At 40.3% G+C, this 20,810-nt stretch overlaps 1 protein-coding gene across 1 annotated transcript in view; it reads right to left on the bottom strand.

The window, feature by feature from the left end:
• Positions 1-15,603: 15,603 nt before the first annotated feature.
• The window catches only part of CD40LG (CD40 ligand), a 50,784-nt gene continuing 45,577 nt past the window's right edge, over positions 15,604-20,810 (bottom strand). The window contains exon 7 of the mRNA XM_075322669.1: positions 15,604-15,989. Within this exon, the coding sequence (XP_075178784.1) occupies positions 15,604-15,989 (386 nt within the window). The remainder of the gene's footprint in view (positions 15,990-20,810) is intronic.

Below are 20,810 nucleotides of genomic sequence, written 5' to 3'. Positions count from 1 at the left end.
AAGGTGTCATCATTAACTTCATGCCTTTCACAGATCATTTCATCTTCAACTTCCTTAGCTGTTCACAATAACAGTAATTTTGACTAAGGGTGCCCAAACCTTTTCATGCCACTGTACCATGCAAATATTGTGTCAACCTCTCCCCTTTTTATCTGAGGTGTGATTTTCATATTGCCCACCCATGGTACTTGCCACAGGTGAGTTTGAATGAACTTCACATTCTGGAAACAAAGTTGTTTACCCACAATTTTGGAAAGGTGACAACAATTTTGTTAGGCATATTTTTGGGGTTTTGTGTGAAATTATGTCCAATTTGCCTTTTTTCTCAGTTTTTTTTTGTGTGTTGTATTAATAAGCACAAAGGAAATAAACATGTCTATAACAAAACGTGTAATTGCAATAATATTCTGGGAGAAATACTTCATGTTCTAGAACATTTTCAAGGTCGCCAACCCTTTTAGCCATGACTGTATCTAATCTAATCTTTATCTATCTATCTATCTATGTCCATCCATCCTCATAATGTCTCCTCTCTTATTATACAGTACATACATATTCGCAATTTTAGGATACTTATGAAATGTTTCTTTAATTAGCAGTGAGTAACCATACAGTAAGCAGTGAGGGTCTTTTGTTTTTTTTTTTTAGATTGTTAAAGAGTAAAAATCCACTATAAAACATTGCAGATTCCCTTTAATGAACCTGTTGTAGAGTGTCGTGGGGTGGTAGTCGTGGGCGAGGGATTGACTCCAGATGTCCCGACATGCTACATACAAGACATGGTTCTGGTTGGGCGTGTGGACTTCTGTCATTTGGACTATAGGCCCACGTAGGCCACATGTTGGCGTCGGCCGGTCAGGACTAAATGATGACTTTTTTCAACAAGGAAACCACCAGTTGAGTTTAAACTACAACTCTTTACTTAATGGTTCATCTTCACCAACTTTACACACGAGATAGCAGACACATATCTTATGGCACCTTGCAGTGGTACAAGCATTACTGGATACATCTGCAGTTCCCGCTGGGTTGTTTCTGTTCTTACTGGTCCTTTTGAGTTCCAGCATAACCTAGCATAAAGCTACAGTCCAATTCATGCTGGTCACTTTCCCGTACTGCAACTCCCTGTCTCTTCTCCTTGTTGCGGAGGGTGGAAGGGGGCTCGCCACTATGGCCAGAGTAGAGCCTTGCACTCCCAGATGCTTTGGCATCCATGCTTTTGAATCCACATCTCTTCGTAGAGGAGGCGGGTAGGGCCATTAGTGCCAGAGTAGAGCTTTGTGCTCCCAGACACTTGGGGAGACTCTGCCTGGAAAAGCCAACTTCGTCTTGGTACATTCTGACCTGTTTCTTTATGGTGCTTGGCACCAAGTCGTTAAAATCCCATCCTCAGGACCCTTCTGTTTGTGGCTACTGCATTTGAAGGACAGCCTCTATCCTCAGCGTTCTCTTGTGCTCCGTGTCTCAGTCAGCACTTAAGGATCATGCCATCTCGACTCCAGTCTCCTTTCTCCTTCCTCTGCCACAAGTCACCAACTGCATGCAACCTCAATGACTTACAGACTATACTTACACACTAGGTCTTCACTAACTTTCCAGAAGGAACTGTCTCTTTCCCTTTTATTTAAACTTTGCCACTGTGGACTAGTCCCAATATTTAACTATCTCTTACCCTATAGTCTGGTAACTACATATACAAGTGCTATGCGATATACATTACCTTACACCACATCACATTACATTACAATTCACTTACACAGTATTTACAAACAACGCAGAACACAATTCACACTACACGACAACGCAATTGATGTCTTCAGGTGAAAGGGACATAACAGCACCCAGTCCATCTCCTTACACTGTTATTTATGTATGGGATTTCTCCCTGGTGTAAATACTGTATATCCTCTGATTCGGTTCTTGTTTTGCTTTTTTTTTCTGTACTCCTCTGTTCCTGAGATATTTACCCCTCTACCCTGCATTTAAATCTTGCATTTTTAGCCAACTGGTAGTAGTCCTCAACTGTTCTCTATTGGAGACTTTTGAGAACCACATCTGGTTGGAGAAAAGGTTTAATTACAAGATTTAAAAGGGGGCCATATTTAGGTATGAAGAGACGTAGGAATGAAAGAAAAAGCCGCATTCAGCAGAAAGGCGACAAATAGATCAGGTTAAGATATTACATATACATGGCAAGTAACAAGTCCAGACATAGAAAAACAGAAACTTGTCTGTGGGCTCAGTTTGGTAATGCAACTCCTCTACAATAGAGTAAATGGACTTGTGCTCTCAAAGACAACCTGTGAATACTTAAAAGAAGCAGTTATGTTTTTCTATTCCTGGACAACTCTTTAAGGCTTCAATTTGGCTGTCAAGTAAACTAGGCCTCATTTATCACAATTCTTTTTGTTGCCCGTAACAACCATTTGAATTCGGCTGTAAAGTAAACTAGGCCTCATTTATCACAACTGTTCTTGTTGCCCATAACAACCAATCAGAGCTCAGCTTTTATTTGTTAAACTGTTGTAGAAAAATGAAAGCTTCTCTGGGATTGGTTGCTATGAGCAATGTGGACAGTGTTAATGGTTTTGATAAAGATAGGCCCATAGGTGTCATTAAAAATGACATGCACTGTGAATTATTTTATGTGGCTCTTTTTATGTCTATCCTGCACTAATACTCATGTGGTAGTAATAATTCTTCCTAACCTAGGTTTAGCACCGTGTCATTTCTCTGTTTATTCTGCCACAAAGGAATTATACTGTATAGCTGCACATTATTATATGCAATACGATTCAATGTGCAATCACAGACTGTGATACCCTTTTTTTTAGGTTCATTAGTTATCACACATAGTTGTATTCTAATTATATCTAACTGTCTAACCACCATATTTTTTATATGTACTATTTTTGGGAATATTAACAGCTGTGTCCTAAAATGGTTGATCTAAGCTTAGGATGCTGGATACCAACTCATAGAGCCAATTTTTATTCTTTTATTAACTATCATATTTTATGTAAATGGAGTCTGTGTCCTCCAATAACGTAAACGTGAAATGTCCTTTTTAGGATTTTTTAATCTTTGCTTGCACAGTCATTCTACGTCCCCGGCTTATAGAATTATATATTCAACACTGACATTGAAAGTTCTGCTCACCCAAGGAGTATAGGTGTCATATACATTAATGACAGACAACCCTTCCGGACTGTGAATGAAGAGGTTTTTTACCAACAGTAGACATTTGGTGAGGGTGGGTTGGTGATATCATTCATTATTTTAGACGCTCGCATGATCATCTGAACTGAACATGTTTATGTTTGGGGGGTGGGGGGGAGTTGAGATTAATAACGGTCTTTCTTTGTCGGTGGGGTCAAATCAAAAGTGACGCACATCCGGCGTCGCTCTCGACATCATAGTGTGTAAATCCTTTATGATACGATTAACGAGCGCAAAAGCGTCGTAATCGTATCATTAGTGTAGCGTCGGTCATTTCCATTGGGAAATACCGATGTTACGATGTTGTTCCTCATTCCTGCGGCAGCACACATCGCTGTGTGTGAAGCCGCAGGAACGAGGAACATCTACCTGCGTCCTGCGGTTCACGCCGGCTATGCGGAAGGAAGGAGGTGGGCGGGATGTTTACGTCCCGCTCATCTCCGCCCCTCCGCTTCTATTGGCCGCCTGCCGCGTGACGTTGCTATGACGCCGCACGACCCGCCCCCTTAATAAGGAGGCGGTTCGCCGGCCAGAGCGACGTCGCAGGGCAGGTGAGTGCATGTGAAGCTGCTGTAGCGATAATGTTTGCTACAGCAGCTATCGCCATGATAGCTGCGACAGGGGCGGGGACTATCGCTCATGGCATCGCAGCATCGGCTTGCGATGTTGTAGTGTGCAAAGTGCCCCTTAGCGTTTGGAGCAGTTAAGGCTGCTGAAACTTCAAGTTATGGGACCTTCCATTTGAAATTCTCCAACCTAGGCCGAATAAGCTTAATTACCCAGTCTTCTGTCAGTCTCATCCCTTGAGTATTTCTCTTCTCTGTAGCTTCCTTCACGAGGATCATGCCCCTTTGGGTCACAAGATTAGATTTCCACACTTAGTGCTAAAAAGAAGAGACTTATCTGATTGCACAGGGCCACTTAGAAATGATCTGATGAGGCGAAAAATGCTAACATTTACAGATGGGACATTTTGTTCAGATCCACTTAATTGGCACTTTGGTAAATGCATTTGTGCATAGTAACTTTGATTTCATTGTCTGTGTAATTTATTGCTTTTCAATAAATCATCATAATCCCAACTGGAAAACATATGCCGTAATTGCTAACGATCTATTTAAAATATAGATATCTATATTAGTCCTGAATACTTTAAATGAAGCTGCAACAGGCATGAGCAACTCATTCTATGTAATTTGGAAACCCTAGGCCCCTGGGACCTCCAGTGATCAGTCACTTATCACCTATCCTTTTGAAAGGGTATACATTTTAATCAATGGCCATTGGCCTATGGAAAAGTCAATGGTAATACAGGGATATTTATTGGTCTGCCATCATCCATTTGTCACCCATAGGCTCCTATGAAAATAAATTTATTAGCTAACATTTTTTTATACTTGATGTCATGGGATTGAATTGAACTAGCATCACGAGAAGTATATGACTTTATACAACTGAGAAAAATTAAAGGGTGGACACCAAGGGAGTCTCAAGGGGGGACCGCCCTGTGAGATTCATATGCACGAACAGGTTATATAGGAAGGGACTGTTTTGGCTGAACAGGTATGTTCCTGCCTAAGCGTTATCATAAACAACAAAAATTGTGATTAAGGCATTGGTCTATACCACTATGTACCGTAGTGTCTCTTAGTTGATGAACAAGAAAGCTTTGGATTACTTTTGTGTAACCTATTGTATAATGTTATGGGTTTTTTCGTGATGTGTCCAATGTTTTGTGTATCTCGCCCATCTAAATGAAGCCCCCTTTATCAATATTTTTACTTTCAATATGAGACTCCTGTAGGGTCAATGCACAAATTGATTTGTTTATAGCACCATTACGTTACTTGTTATAAACCAAGCCTAGATTATTTCTGGGATGGAGCTATCCATTACCAATGCAATGAAGCCTACAGTAGGTCTATAATCTTCTATGATGATAGAGGGCAGACATCACTTATGGTGATTTTCCCACAAAACCGTTTATGCAAGCACTAGAATCCAAAGATGCTCAAATTGGAAGGCAAGCCATGGGTTTAGTAATAATTTAGTATATGTATTGCTTTACGGCTGTTTACAGAATATGTAAATACTATGCGTTTCTGTTCTGCTATAACCTTGTAAACAGCAGTTTTATGTGAAGTGTTTTGTTGCTATTCTTGTCTGGTTTTCTATTACTTTTTTTTTATTGCTATTTGACATGTTCAATAAATATCTTTTTTAAGTAAATGTCTGTATCAATCTATATGGATTATTCTCCAACGTTAGCTACATTTTAAATTGAATATTCCCCTTTTAACACTATTACTATTGCATAAAAATGGTGCTCTGATTTAATACATCTTGTTTTTATAATGCTTTTTTCTAAATACCTTAAAGAGGTTTTCCTCTGCTAATGTGACCCCCCCTTCATTTGTCCTAACTATTCCTAACTAATACTTTCCAAATATACTTCTGCTACCCTCCTTGCTCTTGTAAGCTGATTTCTCTGCAGCTATAATATTCCTATGTTTATATTCTGGCTTTGATATTTCCGGTCTGGAGCCTCAAATCCAAGGGCATGTCACTGGTGGGGGCAGGACTGCCTCTGTAAGTGACAGCAATCTGGGCACGCATGCCCAGATCACACGTCTCTCTATCTGCTTTACAGTATGGTTCTTCATTAGATAGTATATCACCTCGTGATATACTATCTAATGATTGGCACATTGCAGCGCTTGTCACATGAAAGCACCGCACTCTAAACCAGGAGAGTGAAGTGTGACCTGAGCTTGCATGCCAAAACTTCTGTCACTCACTGAGAGGCAGCTCCGCCCCCACCAGTGACATGCCCTGCTCAGATTGTTCGATTCCAGGCTCCAAACTGCAAGGATCAAAGCCAGAACATCAACATAGGAATATACACATCACCGAGAGATCAGCTTACAGGAGCGGGGAGTTAACAGAAGTATATTGGGAAAATCTTAGTTAGGAATAGTTAGGACAAAAGAAAAGGGGTCACATTAGTAGTTGAAAACTCCTTTAAATTGTTGAAGTGTTACAGGGAAGTTATTATTATTATTATTTATTATAGCGCCATTTATTCCATGGCACTTTACAAGTGAAAGAGGGTATACGTACAACAATCAATAACAATACAAAACAATACAAAACAGACTGGTATAGGAGGAGAGAGGACCCTGCCCGTGAGGGCTCAAAGTCTACAGGGAATGGGTGATGGTACAACAGGTGAGGACAGAGCTGGTTGTACAATTGTGTACTGGACTGAGGGTTATTGTAGGCTTGTTGGAAGAGATGGGTCTTCAGGTTCCTCTTGAAGCTTTCCACGGTAGGGGAGAGTCTGATATGCTGAGGTAGAGCGTTCCAGAGTATGGGGGAGGCACGGGAGAAATCTTGTACGCGATTGTGGGAAGAGAAGATAAGAGAGGAGTAGAGAAGGAGATCTTGTGAGGATCTGAGGTTGCGTGCAGGTAGGTACCAGGAGACTAGATCACAGATGTAAGGAGGAGACAGGTTGTGGATGGCTTTGTATGTCATGGTTAATGTTTTGAACTGGAGTCGTTGGGCAATGGGAAGCCAGTGAAGGGATTGGCAGAGTGGCGAGGCTGGGGAATAGCGAGGGGAGAGGTGGATTAAGCGGGTCGCAGAGGTTAGGATAGATAGGAGGGGTGCAAGAGTGTTGGAAGGGAGGCCAAAGAGCAGGAGGTTGCAGTAGTCCAGGCGGGAGATGATGAGGGCATGCACTAATGTTTTTGCTGATTCTTGGTTAAGGAAAGCACGGATCCGGGAGATATTTTTAAGTTGTAGTCTGCATGAGGTGAAGAGGGCTTGGATGTGTGGCTTGAAGGATAGAGCAGAGTCAAGGGTTACTCCAAGGCAACGGGCTTGTGAGACTGGGGAGAGTGAGCAGTCATCAAGTTTGATGGAAAGGCTTGTTGGAGGAGATGAGTGAGGAGGAGGAAAGACAATGAATTCTGTTTTGTCCATGTTAAGTTTCAGGAATCGCGCAGAGAAGAGGGATGAAATAGCAGACAGACATTGTGGAATTTTGGTTAGTAGAGAGGTAATGTCAGGTCCAGAGAGGTAGATCTGCATATCATCAGTATAGAGAAGATACTGAAAGCCATGGGACTGTATTAGTTGTCCCAGGCCAAAAGTGTAGATGGTGTCTGAATTCTTACCAAAATATGCAAACAGCAGGGAGGGTAAAAGTTTTGCAGATCAAAGTGCAGTCTGCAGAAGAAAGAAAGATCATACAAGCAATATATAGAGAAAAGTCAATATCAGTGACGGGCTGTAGAAGTAGAAAATAAATAGTACACAAACAAAATTATGCTGGATAATTCACCATGAGAGCAAGTAAAGAGAACTGCTTCTTGAATACATAGAACTCACCTCCATCATGTATTACTGGATGGGACACTACTACGTGATAAATGTCTAAATCTGGTTGCAAACTGAAACAAAATAGTCCAGCTCAAATGAACAGCTTCTTTATTAATTGAAAAATAAAAATTCTTGTGTACGGGACATGAGGTATTTACAAAAGACCACCATAGTAGCGTGTTGATCAACACATTTCTGGTGTGCATCCACCCTTAATCATGATTAAATAACCAGGCCATGGCGGAGCCTATGTCCGAGCTCTGAACAAGAAGTGGATGACCGCAATGGTGAGCTGGATTTACTACTACTATATGGTTTCAAACTGCCCATCGGAAGGTCTGAAAATGAAAGAAGGAATAGATATTGTAGCCTGAAACTAAGGCCGGCTTTGCACACTACGACATCACAGGTGCGATGTCGGTGGGGTCAAATCGAAAGTGACGCACATCCGGCAGTGCAGTCGATATCTTAGTATGAAAATCCTTTTTGATACGATTAACGAGTGCAAAAGCGTCGTTATCATATCATCGGTGTAGGGTCCGACATTTCCATAATGCCGGTGCAGCGACAGGTACGATGTTGTTCCTCGCTCCTGCGGCAGCACACATCACTGTGTCTGAAGCCACAGGAGCGAGGAACATCTACCTGCGTCCCGGCTGCAATGTGGAAGGAAGGAGGTGGGCGGGATGTTTACATCCCGCTCATCTCCGCCCCTCCACTGCTATTGGCCGCCTGCCGTGTGAAGTCGCTGTGACGCCGCACGACCCGCCCCCTTAGGAAGGAGGCGGGTCGCCGGCCATAGCGACGTTGCAGGACAGGTGAGTGCATGTGAAGCTGGCGTAGCAATAATGTTCGCTACGCCAGCAATCACAAGATATCGCTACTGCGACGGGGGCGGGGACTATCGCACTCGACATCGCAGCATCGTCTTGCATGTCGCAGCATGCAAAGTAGCCCTTAGTGTAACTTTCCTTTTTGGTTTTTTCTTAACCACCAACTGTACACTTTACTTTTTCCACGTCAATGTGTCTATAGAATTATATCTTTTTTAACACAAATAACAACATAAGACAAAATCGAATAAAGAAAAACCTTTTTATTTCTATGTACATAAGTGGTAATAATAACTTAAAACTGTACAATTCATTTATTTTGCATTTATAATACCTTAATCATTGAATGAGGTTATAAATAGGTATAATGTACATAAAAAGCACAGAATTTTTTAGTCTTTACATCTTGCCCACATACCCTTTAATCACACTAGTTAGCTCTTTATTTTTAATGAGATCGAAGAGTCTCACCAAAAGTGACCTGCCAGCATTGACATTGTATCTCATAGAGATTGCATATAATGAATTTAGGTATATCATGGATTTGTTTTTTTGGAAATCTAACCTAAATAACCTTCATATATGTAATAATGGTGGGTGTCAATGCAGTTGATTAAAGTCTTCTACCCTGGGACAAAAGTCTAACGTAGTCCTGTAGTTGAGAACGAAGAAAAAAATATATTATTCAGCTCACCCGTATATGTATCCGCTCAGTTCAGGTGGGATGCAGGATGTCCACCGGACAGGCAGGTCCGTAGAGGCAATAGCAAGAAGACAGGATGGGACTCAGCACCAATTCCAGGATAGCAAAAATATAAATCCAACGAAAAATATATAAAAATGTAGAAACTTTATTCAATGATTAAAATCCAAGAAAACATCATCGGTTCCATGAAAACATCATGGCTTGACGCGTATGATTAAGGACTTATCCATATTCCAACTGTCCGAAACGCGTCAAGCCATCATGTTTTCATAGAACCGATGATGTTTTCTTGGATTTTAATCATTGAATAAAGTTTATACATTTTTATATATTTTTCGTTGGATTTATATTTTTGCTATCCTGGAATTGGTGCTGAGTCCCATCCTGTCTTCTTGCTACTGTAGTTGAGAACATCTGGATGAAAAAGCATTGGTTGCCTCAAGACAATAAATGTCTATACGGAAAGGAAAAATGGTATCAATCATCAGCATAATTTGCATTGGCTTCATGTAATAATACATTCTTATGTGTGGAAAATGAGCAACATGAAAGTTATCTCCTGTGTTAACAAAGAATTGAGCGTACTGCACAAAAAAAAATTATAACCAAAGTAATACCAGGACTTTCACCATAACAATTTATATCTACAATAAAAATGATGAAAGATCACAGAAGTATAATAAAACTATTACATTGTATTATTTTTTTTTACTAAATATGGTAGTTTAAAAACATATTTCAAATAATGCGGTGTATACAAACACACAGGGTACAAAGAAAGGAAACAAATCTGAATTAGGGCATAATAATAGTGATTAAATCATACATATAATGGTGCCACGTTTTAATATAAAAAATTATGTAGGGTATAGTACCAAGATACAACAACATAAATTAAGTTAGATTATATAAATGAAAAACAGGAGGAAATTAAGTATATTGTGCAAATGTTTTTATTATCAAAAAAATTATATAAATTATTATAAATGTCACATATCATATAATGTAAAACTTCCACAAAGGAAAGGCCCACAGACCCGACGTATGTTTCTCACAGAGCTTTTTCAAGGAGTATTGAAAAAGCTTTGTACAAAACGTACACCATGGTTTGTGGGTCTTTCCATGGTGTAAGTTTTACATTATATAGTATGTGACAATTTAATATAGTCGAAAACTTACACCAACAAAAGGACCACAGACAGCAACATACATTTCACACAGAGCTTTTTCAAGGAGTATTGAAGAAGCTCTGCGCGAAACGTATGTTGGGGAGTCTGTGGGCCTTTCCTTGGTGGAAGTTTTATACTATATGGTATGTGACACATTTATATAAGCTAACTTAATTTATTGTTGTATCTTGGTACTATTCCTTACACCATTTGTTATCTTAAAATGTTGTGGCACCGTTATATGAATGATTTAATCACAATTATTACGCTCTTATTCAGATTTGTTCTCTTTCCCTGTACTCTGTGTTTTTTTTCCCACTATTTTTCTATGCTTTTAGTAATATATTTAATAGACAATAATAAAATTGAATTGTTTTATTATACTTTTGTGATCTTTCAACTTTTTTTTGAGTAATTATAAAGGATTGAGCATGTTGAAGTACAACATGCTTTATCCTTCTTTTCCATGACATCTGTCGCTGAGGGATATCTCCCTATACATTAGATGTCTAGTCCTTCCGAATTCAGCAAGTTTTCATATTATTTGTATGTGTACCTTCAAAAAGAGAGGGTCACCTTTTGTTTGATATCTTGAAATATTGGTGATCTAATCTTATCAATTAAAGCAGACCCTTAATGAACAAAAGACATGTCTTATGTGAATAAGAAACACACTCAGTGTAGGAAGCTTCTTTTGTCCCAACCTAATAATTATCTTAAAGATGTCCTTATTAGCTTAATAGCAACAAGGGAAATATTGCATAAGATCTTTGTGTTATATGATTTAATATGCGTTTAGATTATTGGTTAATTTTTTTATTTTAAATGTGCGCCGAATGAATCTGTCTACATTTATGGCACATTAAAACCATTTCTGCTTTACAGTATCTGGACCGGGCCATTATAAAAAGGTATGTAAGACACCTACAATCATTTTTATTGCTGCAATGATTAAAAAATAAAAAGTGAAGTAATCTTTGATATAATCTTTATATATATAAAAAAAAAAATCAACCGGATTGTGTATACAGTCCCTGTAGACTTATAGGTCTTCATTAGTGATGAGGGAGCACTACCATGTTCCGGTGCTCAGTACTCACAACAAGCAGTCGGACGCTCAGATGGGCTCCACTCGTTCATCGAGTATAATAGAATTCAATGGGAAAATCAAGCATTTTTCTGGAAGATCTTCCATTGACTTCCATTATACTCGGTACACAAGTCAAGCCCGTCCGGACATCCAACTGCTCGTTTTGGCACGGAGCACCTAAGCATGGTACTGCTTACTCATAAATAGTCTTCATGATTGCTGGCTTCAAACAAAATTTGACCTTGATTCATTAAATAGTTTTCACCAGAATTCTGTTGTAAATCGATTTGGAATCCCAACTGTTTGGAATGTCCTAATTGTTTTGCAGTTTGTATAGAAACACATGGTCCATCTGTGAGCTTCATACCAAAAAAGCTTCTTTAATATGCTATAAACGGCTAAAATAAAATGGTTTAAAATATAGGAACCTCATCTGGTTCATAACAAGTATGAAGACTTAGAATTTAGAAAATGCTGCAATGCCTTAGGTGGACAGATGTCATAACGAGAAATGCTTTTGAAGTATACAAACTATCAAAGGAAATCTTCACTGTGTCACAGAGTTTATAGGATTTCTTTATCAAATAATATATCAAATCACATTGTGGATGCATGTATATTTACACCATTAGCATTTATGGTATTTATTTAAAGTTTTTTTTTGTTTTTAATTGCACTCCTATCACCAGGTCAGTAGTAGACATTTTTTTTTCTTTTTTTTTCCCGCTGCTCCGCTGAGTATGTTTCCAATTTTTTTTGTTAGTCTGACATACTTTTTGAGAGATACAAGCCTTTTTAATTAGTGCTACTCTTTGTTATTTTTATCAAGGAGGTGTAAGGGGTACTTTGCACGTTGCGACATCGCTAGCGATGCTGAGCGCAATAGTACCCACCCCCGTCTCACATGCGATATGTTGTGATAGCTGCCGTAGCGAACATTATCGCTACGGCAGCTTCACACGCACTTACCTGCCCTGCGACGTCACTCTGGCCGGCGACCCACCTCCTTCTTAAGGGGGCTGTTCGTGCAGCGTCACAGCGATGTCACACGGCAGGCGGCCAATAGAGGTGGAAGAGCGGAGATGAGCGGGACGTAAACATCCCGCCCACCTCCGTCCTTCCGTATAGCCGGTGGAGGCAGGTAAGGAGATGTTCCTCGCTCCTGCGGCTTCATACACAGCGATGTGTGCTGCCGCAGGAACGAGGAACAACATCGTATCTCCCATTGGTGCGACATTATGAAAATGACTGACGCTACACAGATCACCGATTTTCGACGCTTTTGCGATCGTTTATCGGCGCATCTAGGCTTTACACGTTGCAACGTCGTTACTGGCGCCGGATGTGCGTCACTTTCGATTTGATCCCGACGATATCGCAGTAGCGATGTCGCAGCGTGCAAAGTACCCCTTACTCACAGCCTACACGAGCCTAGAGAATCTATGTTGTACGCCTTCTTGGTAAAGACTGGTGATGAGTGAGCATGCTTGCCACAGCTAGTTACTCGATCGAGCAGTGGGGGTTTTGGCCACAATTGGAATACAGAGTATAACGGAAGTCAATGGGACATGTCAGCATTTTCAAACTCAGATGCTCAAGGCTCGATTGAGTAATGAGCAGTGGTGAGCACACTCGCCCATCAGTAGTAAAGACCACGAAAAATTATCACCAAATAAGATGTCCCATATCTCAGGAACCATATGGTGGCATTGCCACAAACAGAATACCCCCCCCCCCCGAATACTCAGGGGAACAGCTATAATAAAATAGGATCACAAACTGATCACTTTTGACCTGAGGGATGACATCTACTTTTTAATGTCCTTTATTCCATCTTAAATATCTCGGAGTTCTTCTAATTAAAAGGAACCTATCACCAGATTTGGCGACCATAGGCTGCGGGCACCACCACTGTTCTCTTATATACAGCATGTTATAATGCTGTATATAAGAGCCCAGGCCGCTGTGTAGAATGTAAAAATCACTTTATTATACTCACCTAAGGGGTGGTGCGGTGCAGACTGGTCATATGAGTGTCTCCGTTCTCCGGTACCGGCGCCTCCTCTATCGGCCATCTTTGTCCTCCTTCTACTGCAGCCTGGGTTCATGACGAGTCCTACGTTATCCACACGCGCCAGCATTGAGGTACTGCGCAGGTGCACTACAACACTTTGATCTGACCTGCTCAGGGCAGATCAAAGTGCGCCGGCACAGGACCTCAATGCTCGCTAGTGTGGATGACGGAGGATGCGTCATGCACCCAGACTTCAGAAGAAGGAGGATAAAGATGGCCAAAAGCGGAGGCGCTGCTACCGTAGAACAGAGACACCCATCCAACCAATCTGCACCGCACCACCCCTTAGGTGAGTATTACAAAGTGATTTTTACATTCAACACAGCGGTCTGGTCTCTCATATACAACATGTTAGAATGCAGTATATAAGAGCCCACTGGTGGTAGTCGCAGCTTATAGTTACCAAATCTGGTGACAGGTTCCCTTTAAGCCTACAGCTAAGACCAACACTGCAATGGAGAAGACTGTGATTACATGACAATATGATGTTTAGTCATAGGTGGGCCCTAGATAAACTGGTGGCGCTACACCTAATCATATGTAAGAATGGAATTCTGTTATATTAATGTGTCCAGTTACTGAATACTTTCTTACCCGTTTAATTTACACTGGCCATTTTAGAAAAGCACCATTTTTCTGACATATAGATATGTCTGGGGTACTTTAGAAAACTAAATGTCAAATACCACAGTAAGGAATTTTAATTTAGTAGAGTTTGCTTAAAGATAAAATCTATATCTATTTTCCAATATCTAGAGTGATTTCAGAGTGTTTTTCATTTTTTTTAACGTCTCTAAATTACATGAACTGCCCATTGATTTCAATAAATATTTGCTAGATATTCCTGCCCCTGTCTCTGTTATTACTGGCGGAGGAAGGACAGGCAGACAGAGGCAGGAATAACCAGTAAAATCCCACACACCTATTAGATATTCTGCAGCACCTATCAATCAAATAACAGTGCATGTCACAAACTTTACTTGCCTGTATTTCAGAAACTATACATCTGATCTCACAACTAAAGGTATGTATAGAATCAGCATGATAGCGCCAGTATAGCACTGGCCTTAGTTTATATAAGAAAATCCTCATGGTTGGTCCTCTTTAAACACTTTTCTTTATACTATCTTTTTGTTGGCTTACTTTAGACAAGCGGTTCGTCCCAAAATTGTGGTGCACAGCATTAAAGCCGCATTTTAGAACCCGTCTAATCAACCTTCCCTTTTAAGACACTTTTTGTTCTTCAGTTTTAAAAGTATCTGAAATGCATAACAAATGGGTGCTGGGTACGTATATTAATTTTTTCCACCATTTGTACCAGAATTATGGTGTATCTTGTCAGGATCAGCTTTTCATTAGGAGACCCTTGTGACAAAATCAAATTGTTCTATAGTGAAAAATCTCTAAGGGTACGTGCCTACGATCAGTGTTTGTAGCGTATTGGATACAGTGTGTTTTTGCTGGGTCCAAAACGCTCCGTTGTACAGTACATGCACAGTGGATGGAATTTATAAAATTCCCCTGCCCATTGTGTATGTACCGCCCGCAGCAAAAACTGACCTGCAGTGTGGCTTTTCCGAGCCGCAAGCATTTCAATTTTTTGCTGCGGAGTCGCAAGCGTCCTCCGTAGGGAGAACACAAGCGAGAGACTGCAGTGCACTGAACCCCGATTATGGGCACGGGCAGCTGCGGTCTCCTGCGGAGGAGACCCATGGCCCCGTAGGTCAGGACCTGCCGCCTCCAGGACGCAGCGGGTCCTGATCGTGGACACGTACCCTAGGAGTATAGTAAAGCAAAATTTACATTTTTAGATTTGTTTCTGAATACATATTTTTCCTGTCACAAATTCATACGTAATCTTACATCTTACGAAGGTATTCTATAGGAAAATATGGTGCCTCATGGAGGTACCATATCATGGTACAGACAGAGTACAGAATAGAACATACCCTGCCTAATCGCGTATCGGCCTTACCATGCCTTATGAGGCCTAATACTTATAAATTAAAGGATTTTTATATATTTTTCTATACTCAACAAGTCCAAGAAATCCTTTTAACTAAAATAGTCATACAACAAAAGACACATCATACATCGAATTTCTACATTCTAAAGCAACTTCAGGATCATGACGTTTCTCCAAGCTTGAACATACCAAAGTACGTAAATTCAGGGCTGTAATCGATGCGTGTTTGATCGGTCACGTTAACAAATATAAAATCGTTCTTCTTGAATGTGAAGATGGCTCCGACCTGTGATGAGTGCAGGTTAGAATTTGCCGGTTGGGTTACGATTGAGTTTGCCCCTTTCAACAAAAGCCTTTCTGTTTCATGCGATCTCTTCATATAGATGTAATGCACAAATGGAGCCTTCGGGAACTGCATGGGGTCTGCAGTAAAACTGACTTGGGAGTACACATAATATACGCCAGGGGTTTCCACTCTTATTTTTCCATTTGTGTATGATACTTCTGATTTTGTTGTTAAATACCCTTTTTCTTTCCAACGAAGAGCTGTAAAGACAGAGAACAACGCGTTTCAATTGGCTTATTTAATTGACTTGTGTCTTGATATTTAGAACATCTGTTAATCAGGGAACAATGCAATGTAAAAATAAACTAGCGATAACCCTTAATAAGTAATCGTGCAGATATAATCAGCCACAAGTTACATATTTGCATATGATATCACTGTGAGTCACTTTGGCGATATAGCTAAGCTATGACCTACTTTTGAATTGTTCCAACTGGTTATTTTCTTTATACCGTGTACTCATCCGTGACTTAAAGCAAATCATCCAAGCATGCGTGCATTTGGAGGAATCATAAGAGATCACTTTCAGTTTAACAAGCTTTGGACAGCGCAAGGTCAATTGTAATCAATTACAAAAATTCTATCTCACTGGTATTTTTTTTTTTTAATTAAAGTATTTTATAGAAATTTTCACAACAAAGACCACAACATACAAAAATAAAACAAACAAAATGTCACAAGATCCTCACTGTGATTCTAACTTCAGAGCCCTTTAAATAGAACCTATAGTATCATCTCTTGGGAAATCTATTGGAGTAACTGAATAATTTAAACCTTTCCTTAAATATAGCTAATTCATTTAGGGATAAAAGTTCTGGTCCTTTAATACAGGGAGACTGGTGTCATCTGATCTGCGGCTCTTCACTGTCTCACTATTTTAATTTTTACAGCTGCATGAGACTTCCTGTTTCTGAGCCAGAACATTAAGCTGTTAGGAGGACTGCTGGGCATGTGTAGTATGTAAATGCAATGGAGATCTGTGCTACTGGCTGTGACAAACTACCACTAGGTGTCACCATGAGTAACTAATGACGGGGAAGTCAAACAAACCGAGGTCAGGAGCCGGGAGGTCACGTATGGAACACAGGGATAAAGCAAAGCCGAGGTCAGAGCACAATCCAGAAGCCAGGAAGTGATGTATGGTACACTGCAGGATAGCTGAGCCGAGGTCAGGGTACAAGCTGGAGGTCAGAAGCCAGGACGTCATGTAAGGTAGACTGGAGAAAAGCGGAGCCAAGGTCAGGATACAAGCTGGAGGTCAGGAGCCGGGGAACAACGTCAGAGAGGTCCGGGGTATAAGGACAAGATCAAAGCACAAATGGGAGCCGGAGAACTTACTGCAGGCAGGAACTATGATTTGCGGCGTTCCAGGTGAGGTTGCAGAGCAATTACCTGCGCCTGGAGAGAGAGGCTCCTCCCAACATCAGCACAGGACCCAAGGACAGGAAACTACCCGTCCACCAACGCAAAATACAAAACAGAACACTAGAGCACCACGGATCAGAACCATCACACTGGCTTATCTCATGCTGGATAAAATAATATAAGATGCAAAGTTAGATTAATGCGCAAAATACTGATTAAATGGAATCTGCCACCAGGATTTTGCTCTTCCATATGAGAGCATCACAATGTAGAGACTGAGACCCTGATTCCAGCGATGTGTCACTTACTGCGCTGTTTGCTGTCATTTTTATAAAATCAATGTTTTCTCTGCTGCAGATCTAACAGTTATACAGAGCTCATGAATATGCAGAACTACTTGGCAGCACATCAAGTAGTCCTGTAATGATAATCTACTGCTGATTAATCAGTGATTTTATCAAAACTACACTAAGCAGCCCAGTAAGTGACACATCGCTGGAATCAGGATCTCGGTCCCTACGTTATGCTGCTCTCAGATTAGGTGGCAAAACCTGTTGACAGATTCCCTTTAAACCATTACAAGTAGCTATGTACTTTTTTTTTTAGCAGATTAACTTTTCAGAAGCCTTTTTTCTGGCTATCAGAATAATTAAGAATATAATACATGGGTGATTAATAGCAATATTCTGCATAAAATTAGGTTCAGGTTCGACAGATTTGCATTTAATTTATTGCTGTCCCTTTGGGATGCACTGGAAAAATAATTCAGCATGTTTTATGTATCTGTTTTGGTAAATTTATGTGAAAAGTAAATATATTTGACCTCACCCTCTTTAAATGAAAGTAATATTTATGTCCCTGTAATATGTATTTAAGAAAATTCTTATAATTTCGTTTATCGTCAAATCTTGTGTTTTTCGCAATTTTTTTCTTATTTTTTTTTAAGTAAAGGTGTCTTTGTGATATTCACTGAGCTCATTAGGGACACACTGGGCATCCAATGTCCCACAAAGAGGTATCCACTATGCTGCCAAGGAAAGGGGACGTTCGGTCATTTCACCATATATGTTAATTTTTACTATGGACCACTATTTAAAAATAAGCCGATCCATCATTAAATACTAAAAAGACAATAAAAATATGCTATAAATTAATGTGAAGATCACTACAGAAGTCCTCTATAGCAACTTCAGAATCTCATCTATTGGGTGTGATTTGTTGAAAAAATGTTGCCTCATAAATAAGTAACTTTAAATGGTACTTTAGTTAAAGGGAATCTGTTAGCCAATTTTTGGTACCTTATCTGAAAGCAGCATGATGTGGGCAAAGAGACCCTGAATCAAATGATGTATCATTTAGATTAGTGGGCACATTGGTTCTGACACAGAGTTTTTAGATTTAGCCATGCAGCTGAGCTGAGAAAGCTAGCTCCGCCCACAGCAGGCTCTCTATGCACAATGTCTGTAGACAGTGAGTTGCTCATCACAGGAGGGAGTGTGTCGGACTACCACGCATGAGGCAATGTAGTTGTCAAGGGGTGTGACGAAGTAAGTTTGAATAGGGACACCTACACTGGCCCTAGGGCTAGGGGGCCCTAGCTGTCCCTGTTCCCAAAGATACGTATAATTGGGACAATGTTTGGGTTGCCTTCCTAATCCTAGTTCCTGAATAGCCCTGGTTTTTACTTCCTTAACTCACCCCCAGGGAGGACCAGGACAGGAGTTGTTTATCCCACATAAATAGACAGGGAAAAAACAAAACTCAAACTCTCTGCACACACACAGAGGTAAGACAATATGTGCACAGGAGGAAATAAAGAATTAGGGTTGTAGGGTATATGGATGATATGTTAGGTGTTCTTTAAATTTTATATATTTTCCATATTTCATTTTATGTTATAACACATGCTAGGGACTCTTGTTATAACATTAATAATAATAATAATAATAATAATTAATAATAATATCTTCAATAGTTCTGTTCACTTCTATAGAATTCTCCAATTATAACTGGTGTTACTGGAAAAAGGTATACAAGCATTATTATTTGTACAGGATCAATAAAGCTTACTATAATATCACTTATATGACATATAATGTCACTTCAGAACTTTGAAAAAAAGAGGACACCAAAGTTAGTGTTAACTGCTAAACGTCTTTAGTCCATCAGGGAAGTTTTAATTAGTATGAAATACTTTCTTTTGTCTAAAACTGGGTGTCCAATGGTCAAGCCCCACTTGCAATCCAAAAAATGTTAAATCTTTGTAAAAGAAAAAGCCTAGCTATTACTGCTCCCCAGATTAAGCTAAAAGGGGTATTTCCAGCTACTACATTTAGACCAAATTCTGTAGATATGTCATAAATATACGGGGTGATACAACCCCCATTATAAGAGCTGCATCATTTCATTGTCTTCATTAACTATATGAAAAATTCCAATAAGTCAATGCTTATAAAGAAAGTGTTCCTAAGTTTGACTGAAGATCATTTGTGTTTACGGTCTGTACATCTACACATCTGAGATCATGGTTTTCTTATTGCTTATATCTAAGGTGAAGATCTCTAACACGAGCGCCACATATCAAACCGGCTTCCTGTTTTATACATTGTTTTACAAAACAGGCGTAAAAACTACCTATAACTTCACAATGCATTGAGCCTAGGAGTAGATAAAACAAAAAAACATTTTGTGATCGGTTGCAAATTCCCATTTCCTTTGTATCATATTCTCTGAATTACTAGACCAGCCTGTCCTCCAGGGTTGTGCACATAGGCTTCATGCGGGACATGTGGGCTTCTCCTCCTACCATTACTCAGTAACAAACAATTGAGCATAGATGAAGATGACCAACTGATAAGTCATGGATTGAAAGTGTATATCTCTCATCATGTGGGACGAGCAATGTGTAATAAAAATATCCTCTGCAGTTCTGACTCACAAAAAACACTTCGGTAAAATATAAGAAAGTGATGGCAATGATAAGTGAGCCATTAACTGAGATCTAAAAAAAAAGCCCTTTAATCTGAGGTGTATAAAATGCTGCTGTGTAAATAATGCCAGATGGACACCATCTTGGGCATTACAATTAGTGGGAATCAATTTGCAGGAGCCGGTCTGTAGGCCACATCATTAAGTTGTGGCAGCTGGTCAGGAGGCCTCTTTTTTTTTGAAGGCATCTATGCCTCTTTTGATTAGGCCTGGTACAATGTCATTGTTGCAGTGTCATGCACGTGTGACATAGTGCCAGTGTGACACCCTGGCCTATGAGGTTATCACAGGGTATTGGGCAATCTGCCCTTCTGCACAGTATCCACTCCTCCTTGGTTACGGATCCTGGTCCTTTGGTGTTGCTAACAGCTTAGCCAGTCAAAATCCTGGGAACACTTTGCACCGAACCCACCAGACACACCATTGGGGGGCCTGAAGGGAATAGGGACACCCACATGGGGGGTTGGTAGGGGAAAGTGACAAAGAAGTGAAATAGGAGTGAAAGGAGTAGGAGCTGGAAGGTGACTCTCTGAGAGGGATAAGTCACCGGTCCGGAGCAGGGCTCCTGAAGTCTACTAGGTGGCAGACGTTGGTCTGGGCCTTGTAGGAGCTGGAACCCCAGTCACAGGGGATCGCGTTAAGGGGCACGGACTGCCGAGAAGGGCAGC

The sequence above is a fragment of the Anomaloglossus baeobatrachus genome, chromosome 9 (assembly GCF_048569485.1).
Source record: "Anomaloglossus baeobatrachus isolate aAnoBae1 chromosome 9, aAnoBae1.hap1, whole genome shotgun sequence".
Taxonomy (NCBI): Eukaryota; Metazoa; Chordata; class Amphibia; order Anura; family Aromobatidae; genus Anomaloglossus; species Anomaloglossus baeobatrachus.
Note: the sequence above shows the minus strand (reverse complement) of the source record. Positions and strands in the feature narration are given on the sequence as shown.